This window comes from Anas platyrhynchos, chromosome 3, assembly GCF_047663525.1.
Source record: "Anas platyrhynchos isolate ZD024472 breed Pekin duck chromosome 3, IASCAAS_PekinDuck_T2T, whole genome shotgun sequence".
NCBI lineage: Eukaryota > Metazoa > Chordata > Aves > Anseriformes > Anatidae > Anas > Anas platyrhynchos.
The window spans coordinates 117,562,848-117,578,686 of NC_092589.1; the positions used below are offsets into that span (position 1 = coordinate 117,562,848).

Below are 15,839 nucleotides of genomic sequence, written 5' to 3' on the forward strand. Positions count from 1 at the left end.
TTTCTGCTTTAGATTATTGGTTTTTTAAATCAGCATCACAAAAATAGATTTGAGAAAAGTAACCGATAGGTCTCACAGTCTATTTTTTCCTCATAGTGGAAAAGAGCGCCGGTAAGAAAACAGTAACTCAGAAAAGCATAAAAATATCCTTTCATCAATTTACTACTTTGCCCATCTAAAAAATGTTTATTTTTAATAACTGAAAGTGGGGAAACCTTTCTTTCTAATATAATCTGTGAGTACAGATAAGAAAAATGTGGTTTTGTTCATCACATCAATAATATTTAACCAAAATGTTCTCCATGTGTTCATTCATTTTTAAACTCATTTTCTCAAGTTTACTCAAGTTCAAAATCAAGAAAATATATTTTAAAAAATATATATTTTGAAGGCAACTAGAAATCGTAATGGAACAAAGACAGCTGAGGCAACGCAAAAATTTCCGGATGTTTGAAAAGTTTTAGCAAAAAAGAGTCTGGTTTGGATGCCAGTAAATTTTGGGTAAAAATAATTTCTGCAGAAGTTTTTCTGAGAGAGTCTAAAGATTTTTGGCTGAGAAAGTCAGCAGAGATGAGGACGGTGAGCTCTGTGTAACGTACAGCTCCGAACATGTGTGGGGCACACACGCAGGTCACAGACACATGGGTTACTTGTATAGGACCTCCAAAAACTGGTGTGTGTGCCCTGGAGAACCAAAGGCAATTTTGGTTGTCTTCAGAGGTGATATTTTGGTTAGTGAGAGCTGGATGAGATGGATGCAAGCACAGATGTTCCTGCAGCAATGGTCCAACGGAGGAGTCTTCTGAAGATCCCACCACATGGCCCTGCTCAAGCAATATTTCTACTGATATTTGGACAAGGATGTAAGTTTTATTGTTCACCCATCTCTGAAAGGGGTCGGAGAAGTTGCCCCAGAGGAGAAAAACACCAAGCTGTGCCTGCAACCCCCACAAAGTCCAGGTCCAGCAAAGGTGAACACGAGTCTTCGCTGACCACAGCATTTGACGAGCGGCTTTGTGTCAATGCTTGGTCCATTTTGAGTGCTCGGGGGAGCTAAAGCAGAGAGGGTGGTGTCAGATGGGTGCTGCTGGACGCACTTAGGCTTTATGTTGTAGCAGATCAAAGAGCAGGATGGAGGTACCTGTGCTAAGCCAGGCGCTGCAAGCATGAGCTTATTTCCCCATCTCCTCTTTACGGTAAGCAGCCCCGCACCACGGGCATGCTGTCGACTGCGGTTGGCTGCTTTTCACTGCCCAAACAAGAGAGCTCCAAATTGCTGCTGATGTGAAGGCTGTAATGCCTTCTGCACCAGGGATGTGGATGACACAGATGAACGGCCTTGGGATCGCATGGGTGGGCGTGGGGGAAAAACGAGGCAGAACCTAGCAGAAAAGCAGAAGTCGCGGCTCATCATTTGCCTCACCCCCATGAAAGTGTGCCATGGAAAAAGAGCTTAAGGCTTGAGTAAGCCAATAGTATTTTGCTGTGAGGGCAGCTCCAAAAACCCCCAAGACCAGAGGAAGCACAAAATCACCCCTTTTCCATTCAAATGCTAGGGTGGATCCAGCAGGGTTTTTATAGTTGACCAAGATTAGATATTTCACCTCATTTTAAAACTTACAAATATCTTTCTTAAGAAAAAGCATTTCAATAGAAATAGCATTAAAAAACCCCCACCATATTCTGAAAATGCAGACAGTTATGTCTTAAATGCTGAAGTTTTTCGTGTGTGTCTTCCCCTTACCCGAAAGAATTACTGAAATCAATTCACTTTGGATACAATAACGTAATTACGCCAGATTTGCTATTTTGCATCATCGAGGAGCAAAAAAGTTCAGTTGAAAGATTTCCCCCAGGTCTAGGCACATCCCAGATGCATTAAATTCTCCAGAAGCTTTCTTCTCCCTCAACAAAATATTTCATTACATTTCCAAGCCAGGCACCCTTGGGTTGTGTTGCAAGACAGAACCAGAGAATTACTGAAGAACTTGATTAGATCAGCAGTGAAGAAGACATCCCTACCTAAGCATTTTCTTCTGTTTTCCAGTTTTGCTGGGTTTTGGCCGAGTTCTTTTTAATTTCATTTTTAAGTCTGTAAATGATTAGCGGCTTCGTTGCTAGGAGGTGGTTAGAAGGCAGAAATGAACAAGAAATGTGCTGTGCTATAAACAGCAACAGCCCTGCAGAAGATCTGTCTCAGGCAGAAGGTGGAGAGTGTGGCCACTGTCCTCTAGAAGGGCACAGCAGGTAAAGTCCCCTTGGACAACCCTTCCTGCAAGCAGGAGGGCATGGAGACCTCCTGCGATGCACACAGTGGTGGTCTCCTGCTGACAGCACGGTGACCCTTATGGCCAAAAACTGCTGCTCACAAGGAGTGACCAGGCTGTGCGTGGAGGAATTAGAGCAATGAAGTCCCTGTGAAGAGCTGGAGAGAATCACAGAATTATTAGGAATGGAGAAGCCCTCCAAGACCATCTGGTCCAACCATCCCCCTTCCACCAGTGTCACCCACTAAACCATGTCCCTGAGCACCACGTCCAACCTTTCCTTGAACATCCTCACCACGGAGCCAGAGGCATCATTGCTTTTGCTGGGATGTGAACCAGGTGGCTGTCTTACACATTGCATCCTTACAAAATTGCTGTAAAACTGGGAATTTCACAGAGCTGTAGGGGTTGGAAGGGACCTTAAGAGATGATGGGGTCCAACTCCCCTGCCAAAGCAGGTTCCCTGGAGCAGGTAAAAATTTCCTATTGGCAATGCTCAAAGCCCATCCAGATCGTGGCCCTTGTTGGATAAAGATAACAGGCTGAATTTCTGCTTGCATTTGGCCCTGTTTCAATAAGCCCAGTGGCTTATTTGGGGATCTCTTCTTGCTGCAATCAACACCTAGCCAGCTTGTTGTTTTAACCGCAATTTAGGTCTGCCGTGCTTTCCAGCTGCAGCAGGTGAATCCTAAGCAAATCAACCCAGCAGAAAACCTGGCTATTTGGGGTCTGTCTGAGAAGCCGAGACCCTGTGGGAGAAGGCTGAGTGAGGCTGGGGGTGGTGTGTGACTGCGCCAATTTCCAGGCTCCTGAGCTTAAGCAGATGCAAAAAAAAAAAAAAAAAAAAAAAAAAAGTTTCTTGACAGGGAAGAAAAAAAAAAAAAAAGATAATAAAAGCTTCTTGCTCTCGGTAGAAGTAGAACGCAGCTGCAGGCTGCCAAAGTGGTCATCTGCTAATCAAAACATCTGTCTGGAGGAAAAATCGCTGCTTACATTGAGCATCGCGCCCCGCTGGAGCTTGGCAGATGCTTGGCAGAGCTGCGAGAGGCTGCGGGCCAGGACACGGAGCCAGGGCTGGGGGTCCGGGGGTTGTGAGAGGCTTTGTCGCAAAGCTGCAGCACTCAGTGAGCAATTTCTGCTGGCACTTCACCCCAAATCTACCTGCTAATCAAAGCAAGCATGGGCCAAACTCGTTAATGAGCTACGGGCAAGATGGAGCACAGGAAAGGGAGATTCGCTCCACAAACCACCCCTAGGTGAGCTCCCACTCTCTGTGGGAGCCCTTCCCCTACTCACCCCAGCAGCACCCACCTCTAACCAGCCTTCCCCATGCACACACCTCGCTCTTTTCCCCCTCAGGTGGGCAGGGGAGGATGGAAAAACCAGGGCATGCACACCTGGCACGCATTTCTCCTCTCTTTTTGCTGCAAACCAAGGGATCAGCATCCCTGCAAACCATCCCTCGAGGCTCGGTCTCATCAGCCTCTCGGGACTGCTCCCATCTTACCCCACAGATCTCGGGGAAGGGAAGCAGGGCAGGGGGCACCACATGAGGAGGGGATGGGGAAGAGGAAGGAGATAGAGAAAAGCCTGCTGGGCTTCTCCCCACCCGCGGGGGGATGCGCACAGGGGTGGGGTGACCCCTACTTGCCTGCTTGCCACGCAGCCGCTCCTGGAGGCGCGATCCAAGGAGGGACGAAGCACGGGTCCGACCCATGGCAGATGCTCCATGGGGCTGGGAGCGGTGGCAGAACTTCTCTGTGAGAGACCCCCGGCTCACACCACGTCCACACCATCCATGGGACCGGTGGTTTCGAGTCTTACGCCCCCCCAGGATGCCAGAGCAGCCTGGTTTTGCAGATGGTTTTTAATGGGCTTTCTTTTTTTAATCGTGCCTCTGTGTCAGAACCGGCTCCTCGCTTCCCCCCAAGGATTCCTTGCTCTATTTTGGATATCGGCACGATCCATCGGGGAGGAGGGGGGGCAAGCTGCACTTCCCAGACAACCTGGCCAATGAAAACAGCACTGAGAGAGGCGAGAAACCCGGAGAGAACCCAGACACAAAACCCAGCGAAACCCACAGGCTATTAGCAGCTGTCATTAAAATCAGCCGCGATGGCTGTGGATGGGCTGTTTCCACTAGGCAAACCACCAAATTCGGGGAAACGGCTGAACAAACTGGCTTTGCAGCGATCTCTCCTTGTTGTGATGAGAAGAAAAATACTAATAAAGGTCTTTCCAGATTAAATGTGTTTTGTTCCAGAGAGCCCCGACCCCCTATGAACCTACTGAGTCGTGTCACCGAGGATGCGGCGTGCTCTGGTGAACGAAGACCTGGACAGGGAGACTCTGAGGAAGTTACTTTCTCATTCTGCCTCAACACGTTCAGTAGGGAGGCTGAAACGTGTCTGCCTTAGGAGGTAAATGATGTACCAGAAGCAAGATTTGTTTCTACACACTCCCGAGGCTTCCCGTGGGGAGCATTTTCCATGCATTTTGTGGAGCAGACCTGCTGGGTTGCCATTTACTGTCCTCCAGCCGTCGCAAGGACCCCCCCAGAACCTCTGTGGGTAATACCACGACGTGGTTTCTGCAGCAGGGAGGGAAGGGACGCTGGGTCTCAGCACCCCTGAGGCTTTCAGCCCATGCCTCGGCTGCGCTCGCTGGGACGGATGAAGGCAAGGTGACATCCGCCGAGCGCGGCGCACGGCCCAGAGGCCGCCCACGTGCTGGTGGTGTTGTTTACAAAGAAAAGGCTTCGTGGGGCTGCTCGAAGCCCAGGTCAAGGCAGAGGATGTTTACCAGCCTTCAGACCAGGGTGGCTGAGGACACGATGCTGTGTGAGCGGGGAAGGTGCCCTGCGATGCGGGTGCCGATGCTCGTGGGCATCGCCGAGGCTCCTGGCAGAGGGAGAAAGCCCTGTGGAGGGCTGTGAGTCTGTGGGACAACAGTCTGGGCCCTAAGCAGGACTCTGCAAGTGCCTTGTTGGCCTTGGGGCCGTGCCATGCCCCTTATCCTACAGCTGGCAGAGCCCAGGGCCATCCTGGGGGCTCTCTGAGGACAACCGGGACAGACACCCACCCCGCTGCCCCTCCGGCAGGTGTGCTGCAAAATCAGGCCGGCTCTTTGCATACCAAGGACATACAGAAATGAGGAAGCCCTTGCAGATTTGTTAAACCTCTCCCTCCCCAGCTTGCATTTTGCTGTCTCCGCTCTCCTCCAACTAAGGGCCAGGGAAGGAGGACAGAGCTGGAGGAGGTCAGGTTGGGGCTGGGGAGGGAGAGGGCAGATTTAGGGTTAGCTGGAGCGCTTTGAGCTGTAGGGCAGGGCTTCATCCTCTGGCAGAGAGTGCATCTGAAGTATCTGAGTGCTCTCTGCTAAGTGAGCTTCACTTCCTATTCCTACAAAAAAGGGAAGTTGCTTTTTTAGAAAGCTGCTTGCCATCCACCGCAGAGGTAGGAAGGAGGAGCCACCACGAGGTGCAGCAAAGGCTTAGAAATAAGGCTGCCGAGTCATCTTGGGAAACAGGGCGCCAGCACGGCAGCTCCAGACAGAAACCTGCTTCTGATTTGAGACACGTTCCCGGTTCTGACAGTGGGGAAACCCAGCAGCTGCAGCCAGGCTGCTGCACAGACCCTTCCAGGGAGGGCAGCAGTTAAAGCAGCTCGGAAGTGAGGAGTTTATTTAAACAGGTTAGATAATGTGCAATCTACCTACTGCATCCCAGGGAGGTTTTTAGGGACCTAGCCCTTCATCCCTGTGCCTCCTCTGTTGCCTCCAGACTGGGAATCTCCCGGCCATGAGACGAGACCCAGAGCGGAGAAGCCCAGGCAGTGAATGCCCTCCTGCAATCTGTCTGCTCAGAAATCACAAAGCGCCAGCCCACGGGTGTCCTTTAAAAGAAACTGGAGGGAAGTCACTGCAAAAGCAGGCGAAAAAAGGGCACTGAAAAGAGAGGAAGTCTTGTACGCAGCTCCCGGGTTGCTCCAGATGGGCTCCACCTGCCCCCAGCTTCCCCAGCCCGGGGGTGCAGGCTGTCATCAACCCTGCTCCAGCAGGGTCTGGCTGGCAGTGGTCCCACCTCACTGCCACGTGTTGGTCTCCAGATGTTCTCCAGGAGCATTGCAGGGTGCAATCCCACAGCTGGCTCATCTCTGCTACCTGCTACAAATCCCCCATAAGCTGTGCGCCGAGCCCAAAAGTCAAGCCCATGGGGAAAACGCCCAAAGAAAGATCTCTAGGAGCAACCACACCTCTGGACGTGGAGAGGGTCCAAAAAAATGCTGCCAGCTCCCTCCGGATGACCCAAAACCCAGTGGATTGGCCACCCGGCCATACCCCCAACACCAGTGGCCCACTGCACAGCCTCTTTCTGCAGCAGAGCCCACTCCCACCACATTTACACTCCCTTTACACTGAACCTAGTAAAAGTGTTCCTATTAAGGTAGCTGCTGAAGAAGGGACTCCAGCTTCAATCTGAAGCCACCCAGAGGGATGAAGGCACCTCCGCTTTCCACTTGGCCCCAGGGGCTGCTTCTTACACCCCTGCAGTGCAAACTGGGTGGCTCGTTCCCTCCAGACCTTGTTCTCATGGCCTGCTCATGATTTTTCCCCTCCCATTAACAACGAGCATCCTAATTTACCATCTGAACCTCCCAGCTGCCATTCCTCTGGCAGATTAAAAGCTAATTTAGAGCACTGGAGTGCTGCTGGAGGAGGATGCTGACGCATGGTAACCAACCCTCCAGCCTCCATTTCAACCACTGGGGCTTTCTGAGCTCCAAGGCAGCATCTCTGCGAGTAAAACAGTGTCAGGTCTCCATCTCTCCCCCCTTAAAATAAGGTAGCTGCATCCAAACTCCTACCTAGGGCTTTGCAGGGCTCTCCCTTGTTCAGCTACTGGTGTTTATTGCTGAATCCTGTGGGCTAGCCCAAGGGATGGGGAAGAAAATGCAGCAGTGGCTTTGTTTGAGGTTTACTGTGTGGTATTCTACTGGTAGGGACGTGCTCTCCTCCACAATCCTCCCTGCCAAGCTTCCTCCACACCATGCCTCTTCTTGCTACTTGCAGCAGTTAAAGCCCTGCCTCGCTGGTATTTTCATCGAATGTTGGAAAAAAGGGTATTTTCTGACGCAAGCTTACTCTAGTAATGTCTCAAACAGCTGTGGTCTTCCTCCTGTGAGTCTCAAGTGCTGAAGGCTGAATACGTAAGAGGCAACTGGGAAAAAACTCTGTGATAAAAGTCAAGGTAAAGATTTTATATCAATTTTTCTATTTGCTTAGTATGACCTTATTTCTCATTCCTTCCATCGCATGTTGCTGATGACGCTGTGATTTTTCCATAGACCACTTAACCTGCATTCGAAGCCCATTTTTCGAGAATCACGCAACCGTTTTGAGATGTTCTGCCCCTAATTTTCTCGTTTCCAAGCCATTCACTGTGAGCAGTTAATCACGTAAGCACGGATGCCATTGTGGCTTGCGTCTTGGGCAAGCACCAAGCTGACCTCAGCTAAGTCCTGCAACACCTCGGCTCCTCTGCCCGTGTTACTTTGTCAGGGTTTTCCTTTTTCCCACCACAGGCTACACTGACAAGAGGGACACCCTCCTGTGAGGCCACCTGGTGTAATCTGATGGCCCTTCACCACTTGCCACCATAGCCTGGGGAAGAACAGAGCTCTGAGAAAAGAGGAGGCTTTGACCTTCTGCGGACGAGGAGATATTTGCAATGTGGTAAACGAGGACCTCGGTGACTCGGATGCAGGGTCAATTGCCTCATTTGCCTCTTGGCCATAATGCAAATGGCACCAAGAGTTTGTTCACCCCAGCTTCCTCCACCCAGAGTTGCGTATTCAACTATCGGTAAGGCAGCCCAGATGCCCCAGAAAAAGTAATAATTTTTCACTCTTCTCCTCTTACTGGGTAGCAAAGGACTCATTTGTAAACCCCATGTGTTTTCTATTTCTGCTCTGTCTCCTACGTGCCTGACATGCAGGACACAAGGAGTCCTGCACGCTGCTTTTTGATCAGCAACAGATTTCCCACTTCCCAGACGAGCAGAAGTCATCTGTGAGATCCAGTCAAGTTCAACAAATTATTTCATAAGTAAATAAAAGTTTGTCGGGGAGGAAACCAGCAGAGAGGTTTTGAAGAGCACATTTCACTTCAGAAAAGAAGTAAGTTTTACAGGGTCACAGAAATGTGGGGCTGACCCTCAGAAGGTCATCTATCTGCTTGGTGGACCTAGATTTTTCTGGGAGACAACCTAACTGGTGCTTGCTGATGGAAATTCCCACTGTTCCCCAGTCTGTCCCAGCTCTTCAAGATCCATAGCCTTAAAATGACTTCTTAATGATGGGCACTTTTTAATGATCAGCACGAATTTCCTTACTGAAAGACCTACAACTCCTTGTCCTGCCCATGGTGAACACAAAGTTTATTCCCTCCTTTTTGTTTGCAGGGGCACCAGCAAATCAAGCAGCACTACTTCTTGCAAAAATTCCCCATTGATCACACTGTCCGCACCTTTGCTCAGCTGTGTCCTTCTTCTTTAGGCCCTTTGAAATGGGGTTTGGGAGCTTGAATAGGCAAACCCGCAATGTTTTCCGAGTTAAAACTGACCGACATTAACAAAGGCAAAATTACTCTGTAAAACCCCAGAAACATTGTTCTCCAGCTCAGTTGCAACATTTTCTTGGAAGCAATTATAATTATAAGTCTATTTTTTATTTCAACACAAGGAGCTGCTCTCTTTGGGGGTTGTTTTTTTTTTTTTTTTAGAGGGGAGAGGGGGAATTTTTTTGGCTGGACAGTGAAATGAGTTCAAGTGGCGTTAGCCGTGATGTGGAAGACAGAGAGACCTCTGAGAAGCACAGGGCTTGTTGAATATGAAATGCTAGAGGCCTGGTTTATGTTCCTGGTTTATAAGTTGCACTTTAACATTTATTTTTAAACCAAAACCATGACCTGTATATCCTGTTTCATATAGGGATGTACTTTCTTTTGAGTTTCATGGTGACATCTGATGGTGCAGCCAATTCTTCCACAAGCAGTGGGACCCTGAGGCTGTAATCTGTTGCCAAGACCTCTGAAAAGGGAGAATTGCATCCAATTTTATCCCCTCTGCTACCTCTAATCTCTGCTGCTTGCAGTGCAGTATGGATCTAACGAGAAAGCTGAATTGCAGCACATTAAATGAATCAGTGAGTGGAAACTTTGGGGTTGCCCATGGCTCCAGCAGGATTTAGCCCCGGGGCTCTTGCAAAATTGTTGCCCATGATTGAACCCCGTGGGTCTGCAGGAAACGATTGACTACAGGGGAGCTCACCCACATGGAGTCAACGCTTGGTTGCCTCCTTGAGTCTCATCAAGCATGAAAAAGCAGCGAGGAAACTCCCTTTTTAACATAGAGAGAATGGAAAGACTGATAGTAAGGAAGGAAGACAAATAATGATGAAGTAACAGTGTGCCCAAAAGCTCCTACTCTGCCCAACACGGTGCCGTCACTCCTGTGAAATCCACAGGGACATGTTTCCAGATGACAACGGGGTATCGCTGGTGAAAAATGCCTCATTTCCAAAAGTCCCCTCTGCACTTGAAGGCAGCCTCAACACCTGCTTGGACTTTGATGTGCCCATAAAGGTTTCAAGGAGAATTACAGGCTGAAAAGTCAGTCAAGAGGAAAATCACAAAGCAAAAATAGGAAGGCTGATCTCCTTGTCTGAACTGGATGTATGGCCCAAATTCTGTAGAAGGAGGATGCCTTTATTATTATTTAATGCTCAGCTTGAGATATCATGGGCTTATTTAGCAGGGGCTGAAGAGCACCCCACCTCAGCTGAGAGCACTAGAGCCCAGGGTAAAAATGCATACAACAGCACCCCATGTTCTATTAGGAATAATATGGAAAGTCATTATAAAAACAGGAAAAAAAAGAAAAAAAGAAAAAAAAAAAAAAAGAAAAAAAAAGTAATAGTAACACCGCAGAATTTTCACTTAAATACGTCTTGTGTCTTTTCTCCTCCATCAGAAAATTCGGCTTTTTGCCTGTAACACCCAAGGTGTAGCAATAGCTCTATTTTTGCAGAACAAAACAAGAACAGGCTGAATTATTATTTTTTTTTTTTAACAGATTCTTGTGCATCAGCATAATGATAGTGCTGCAGGAGGTCTAGGAGAAAATACAAACTGTGGGCAAAAGATCACAAGTTCAGCAGCCCTCAGAAGTTACTTAAAACTTGAGATAATGACTACTGGAGTATATTAATGAGGATGCCTTCACTGGCCTGAAGCTGTCCTTTTTTCTCCTTAATTTCTAGCCGGCTTCTCTTCTCCATCTCACACTAGACCCGGGACCACGTGTGAGTGCCATGTGTAGCACCGTCAGCAACATCGCTGCGGACCATATACGCACCTTGTCCTGACCCTACATTTTCAGGGATCTGTAATAAATTCAATTTCACAGCAGCTTTACGAGATAGGAAACAAAAGCCCCCGTTTCACCAGGGAGGTAACTAAAGTGCCACAAAAAGCATCGACTTGACAGGCATCACCGGCCACGATGCCCTGATGCAAAACGCCCCATGACACTGCAACTGCTCTTCCTCCCCAGAGATCACACAGCCAGCAAGGTGGCTTCTGAAAGATCCAGGCTCCAAATCATGGCACTAGGGAAAAATTTGAGCCTGGCCTAGATTATAACTGAGAGTGAAAGTTATGGAGGTTTGAGTAAGTTCTGCCTTTGTGGGGATGGAAAGTGACCAGGGGGAGAAGCATTGAGCCTGTCCTTCCTATAACCCCTTTTGGGGTTCTCCAGCTTGCCAGAAGCTTTGTCCACATTAAGCTTCTGTTGGTTTTCCCAGCTTAACTGGAGGAGCTTTTGAAAGCAGAATTATTATCTCAGAGGAGAAAAATATCTCCAAAATGATCCAACCCATCTGTGGGGCAAAACAAAGCAAAGATCTGCAGTCCCAAATGTGCTTCTTGGCAGAAAGCAAATTAAAGGCTCAACCCCTCTCTGCACCGTACGCAGCACCCAGCGGTTCAATTCAGCAGCCACCGCCTGGAGCCTGAACATCCAAATTTCCACCTCCCTTTGCTATTTAGAGGGCTTTGATCCACTTTTATGTTTTTGGTTTCTTTTGAAGAGAAGGAGTTTGATCAGTGCCCAAGAGAGATCATGCCAGGTCAGCTTCTCACTTAGAGAACCAGTCCCACTTCAGAGGGTGCCCGGATTTCAGAAGATACACCCTGCCAGCAGGAAAGAAAGAAACGCACCCTGTCCTGATCCATGGCAGCAGCACCGCCAATTCCCTTCAATATTTTTGAGGGCTTAATCACCACTGATGGCTAGACAATAACCAGATGCCTAGACAATAACCAGAGATGGACCAAATCTTGGGTGCTCTAAGTTCATTCACTCAATGAAGAGGAAGGCGATAAAAAAAGCAGCATGAATGAAGTAAAGTTTTTGAATTTGAAAAAAAAAAAAGTGTTTTCTCTTACCTGGTGATTCCTTTGTTCAGATTAAACCATAGCCCACTCGATCCTAGTTGTCCACCAGAGTTAAAGAATCCCTTGCAGGGTGCGTACTTAAGAACATAAGCTCCCCTTGATAAGTTTTAATCCTTAAAGCACATAGAAAGAGAAACCCTAATTCTTCATGGCGTTGTCAGTTGACTGCTGTTAGTGGTTTCCTGTCGACAACAGCTGAATGACAAATCGAACTAGTTTGCTACACTTATAGCAATTAAAGGGCTGGCAGTGTAACCACACGGCTCCTTTAGTGCTGACGTTGGAACGGTGGCTACCTTAGAAGAACTGTTATCCACAAAGGCTCGGCAGGCTATAAAAAGCACTGTCCCTCTTCAGCTGATGCTCCGAACCACTCTCATTCAGGCTGGTGTGAAGGCACCCATGAAGCCCCAGGGTACAAACGCTGGTTTGCAAAGGGGAGGAGAAATACGGGTCCTGAGTTTTCTAGATTGGCCCGTTCACAGCTAAGAGCGCGCTGGGCCAATGGCAGGGATGGAGATATTTATTGCATGCGCTTAACCTTTGGGAGAGTTTATCTCCAGTCAGGTTCTAGTCTGAGCAGTTTCCCCTTTTGTAATCATCTAGGTTACGGTGCCGTAATCTTACTCACTTTCCATTTGAGGTTCTGCTTCTGCTTACAATCTCATCTGAAAGAGAGTGGTCGTGTTTGTCCTCAGAGCTGTTTGTGTCTCAGCCAGCTGATGTCATTAGGGCATGGAAGAAGAGATGCAGGAGACAGATGACAGCACATCCTGTTATCTCTTTATCGCTTCTTTGTAAGATCTCGTACGATCTGCCTTCCCTGTATTTTTTGCCGTTAGCAGCTTGCTATATTGCAAAAAGTTTTTGCCCATCCAGTGCTGATCTGGAGTTGCAGTGGGCAGGGATCTGCTCAGGTCACACCACGCTGGGGTGTTTCACTGCCTGCTGCCTAATGCTCTGAAACGTGATTGTTCTCATTTCCACCCTCACCAGCGGGGTTTCAGACCTTCCAACCTGCCTGGAGGCAAGGAAGCTGATGTGCATCACCTCGTGATTCTGTGGGATTTTGGACAGAGCCTCTGCTGAGTCACGGCAAGGCAGCCCAAGCATTTCCCAGACAGCAGGGATCCTGCCTGGAGCAGGATCTTCAGTGGGCTGTTTATCAACCCCTTCTGTGTTGGGGAGTTACAAATTTATGCAAGAGAAGGTTAAACCCTGGGTCTCAGTTCTGCAGTGTCAGGTAATATCACTGGCTGAGATAACATCCTCTTGCTGATGGCTATCTGGGGTTTGGAGACAGCCTCCAGACTATGGTTTTGTCCAAGTAAGGTTCATTCACTAGAATCACAGAAGTACCCAGGTTGGAAGGGACCTTAAAGATCACCCAGATCCAACCTCCTGCCATGGACAGGGATGCCACCCACCAAATCAGGTTGCCCAAGGCCTCACCTAACCTGGCCTTGAACACCTCCAGGGATGGGGCATCCACAGCTTCTCTGGGAAATCTGTGCCAGGGCCCTTCGAGTGAAGAATTTCCTCCTAATCTAAATCTCCCCTCTTTTAGTTTAAAGCCATTCCTATCATAATCTGCCTGAGCAAAAAGTTGTTCTCTCTCTTTTTTATAAACCCTCTTTTAGTGTTGAAAAGCCACAATGAAGCTGGAAAAAAAACCCTACAAAGTATAAGAATCTAACAAGAAGTAACGTTTCACTCATTTTCATTTTATTTTAGTTCCTCCAAAATGGGTCAGTTTGGCCCAGAAACCAGAAAAATCAAACCGCTGGGCTGAAAAATGAAAAAAAAAGTCAAAAAAAACAACACTCTGTCTTTCATTTTTGCCCTGAGCTGAAGCTATTGGCTAGATTCAGTTTGTTGTGACACCAAAGGTTGAAGTGAAACTGTGCTATCTGGCCATCAGCTACAAATCCAGGAAATTTCACCCAGTTCTTGCAGGCACTGACTCATACATGGGGAGTGACAAAGACGGGGATGCTGCTGTGCATCTCCTTGGCGGACACCTCCGTAGCCCATGACACATCTTGCAGCTCCCGTTGGTCCCTGCAGAGGCTGTTGAGGAGATCCTTGGGGAATTAGGCTGCCTACACCACCTTTCCATGCAGCCCACCACAATCTGTGGCTGTTGTTTCACAGTGAAATTACCTTGGGAATGAACTGGGAAAAGGCCGAATCCTAAGGAGCTCCCCTACCTTCTCCATGTGGGCCCTGTCGACATGGGGCCTCCCTGATCTTTGTTAAGGGCCAGGAGGCCCTGAGGATGGTGCCTTCAGGCCCACTGCTGTGTTGGTGTTGGTTTGTGAGTGCTGTGGTGGTCGTATTTAAATATGTGCCTCTGTCAGACCCCATAATCCCACCGCTTTGGGTGTCTGACCCTCACCAGCTGGCCCGTGGTGGTGCTGGGCCAACATCCCTCCTGTCCAGCAGTGTTTTGGGGGGCTGCCAGGCAGTGGATGTCCCAAATATGTGGGACACACAGCTCTGCACCTCTGCTAGTGACTAAAAAACATCACGGACACATGCAGGAACGTGTGGACACCAGGAAATACCTCACGTCTCCACGTCAAGGACAGCAGGCCTAGAATTCACCACAGTGTCTGAAGCTCAGCATTTAACACAAGATGGACACGGGTGATTCTGGAAGGTGTCTAGTCTAGGGTGGTTCATCTCACCCTAAAGCAGTATCTGAGATAGGCTTTCTTCACCTTTCCCTTCTTTGGCTCAGGAAGCCCTGGTGACAAATTTAGGGTGGACGCAGAATGCTTGAATTGAAGTGTGGGGAGGTGGTGTTCACCCCAAATCCCTCCACTCCCATATTTTTCAGTCAAGATGCCCAGAGGGCATATTACAAAATAGCCTTACTGGGAATCCAGGTAAGACTGGAAGGGGAATTTTTTATTCCCTAATAAAAAATTAATTCTGGAATTAATTTCCAGAACTTAAAATTAAGTTCTGGAAATTAATTTACAACAATTAGTTGGGGTGAAAGTGGAACGCACATCCGTCACCCCCTCCCCCCCCCCCCCTTTTTTTCCCCCAGTAAAATAGAAAGATGGAAAAAAACTGCATCTTGGTCCTGAGATTTTAAATGCTTTTTGCTTCTCCGGGTTGCTGCAGTGAACTGGGGTTAGCAGATTCTCAAAGGAAAACCATTACAAATGAGCCACTTCAAATCTTTGGGAAAGGTTATGATTTTCTTTGCAAATGATTTTCAGCTCTTCAGGGCTTAGGGACTTTTTTTGGAGTCGAGGAGAAGAATAATTTGTGAACTTAACGCATACATTTACAAAGCCAGTGCTGCAGTTTCCACATCAATTCTTTTTTTAAGTGATAGAAAACAGCTGGGCTCCAGCCCTTCCATGACAGTGGTGAAATGCAGTTGGAAGGGGCAAACAGCAAACATCTGGGGGTGAAACCCAAATTAGACTGGACCTTTTGTGCGGAGCTCCCCAGTTAACCTCTCGTGGTGTCTTGCACTGGTTCCCCTGTGGTGACCAGGGGACAGCATTAACTGGAGACCTGCTGCCCTCTGTAGGTGCCTCTGTCACATTTTCAGGTTGACAAGCACCCAGATGGCCCTCCAGCCATCTCAGGGGGCTGTCCTGGTACAAGCACCCATGTGGGGAGTGGAGACTTCTTGCTAGGTTGGAGATGGTTGGAGCACCACAGCCTCCTCTCCCCATCCCAGTCCTGGCACGTTGAGTCGTTCGCCTCGGGGAAAAGGCATTTTTTTGGTGACCAACCAAGAAGCAACCATCGATGCTCCCAGCATGTGGTCCTACAAAATGGCCATGCTCCCCTGATGGCATGCCCAGCTCCTCCGTGCTTTGTTAGCAGGATGCCTACAAGAAAAACGACCCCAAACCTACAAGTCAGGGCAAGAAGTAGATGTTTCAAATCCTATCCGCCCTGAACTGCTCCTGTTATGGAAGAGGAATGGCCATTTCTGCCTGCTGGTGACACAGAGGAAGCTCAGAGGATCCAGGTGATATTTGGCTGGCTATAGGGAACATCTACCTTATGGTAAGCACAGGATATGTC

The 15,839-nt window shown here is 48.4% G+C and overlaps 1 protein-coding gene and 1 long non-coding RNA gene across 5 annotated transcripts in view; one reads left to right on the forward strand and one right to left on the reverse strand.

Moving 5' to 3' along the window:
* The window catches only part of BLK (BLK proto-oncogene, Src family tyrosine kinase), a 39,343-nt gene extending 26,911 nt beyond the window's left edge, over positions 1 to 12,432 (reverse strand). The window contains exon 1 of one of the 3 annotated variants that reach the window (XM_005030599.6): positions 11,772 to 12,432. Coding sequence is in view for 1 of the 3 variants with exons in the window: in XM_021279276.4 (XP_021134951.1) it covers positions 3,919 to 3,998 (80 nt within the window). In the remaining 2 variants the exon portion in view is untranslated. Of the gene's footprint in view, positions 1 to 3,918; positions 3,999 to 5,980; positions 6,109 to 11,771 lie in introns of those variants that run through there. The other 2 variants (XM_072036560.1, XM_021279276.4) reach the window with 2 other exon arrangements.
* Positions 6,734 to 10,524, forward strand: LOC106020358 (uncharacterized). 2 transcript variants are annotated; one of them, XR_011808616.1, is made up of 5 exons: positions 6,734 to 7,110; positions 7,430 to 7,515; positions 7,613 to 7,723; positions 7,850 to 8,443; positions 8,728 to 10,524. It is a non-coding gene; the product is annotated as an uncharacterized lncRNA (long non-coding RNA). The 2 variants fall into 2 exon arrangements; XR_011808615.1 differs by having other exon boundaries at positions 7,850 to 10,524.
* Positions 12,433 to 15,839: the final 3,407 nt, after the last annotated feature.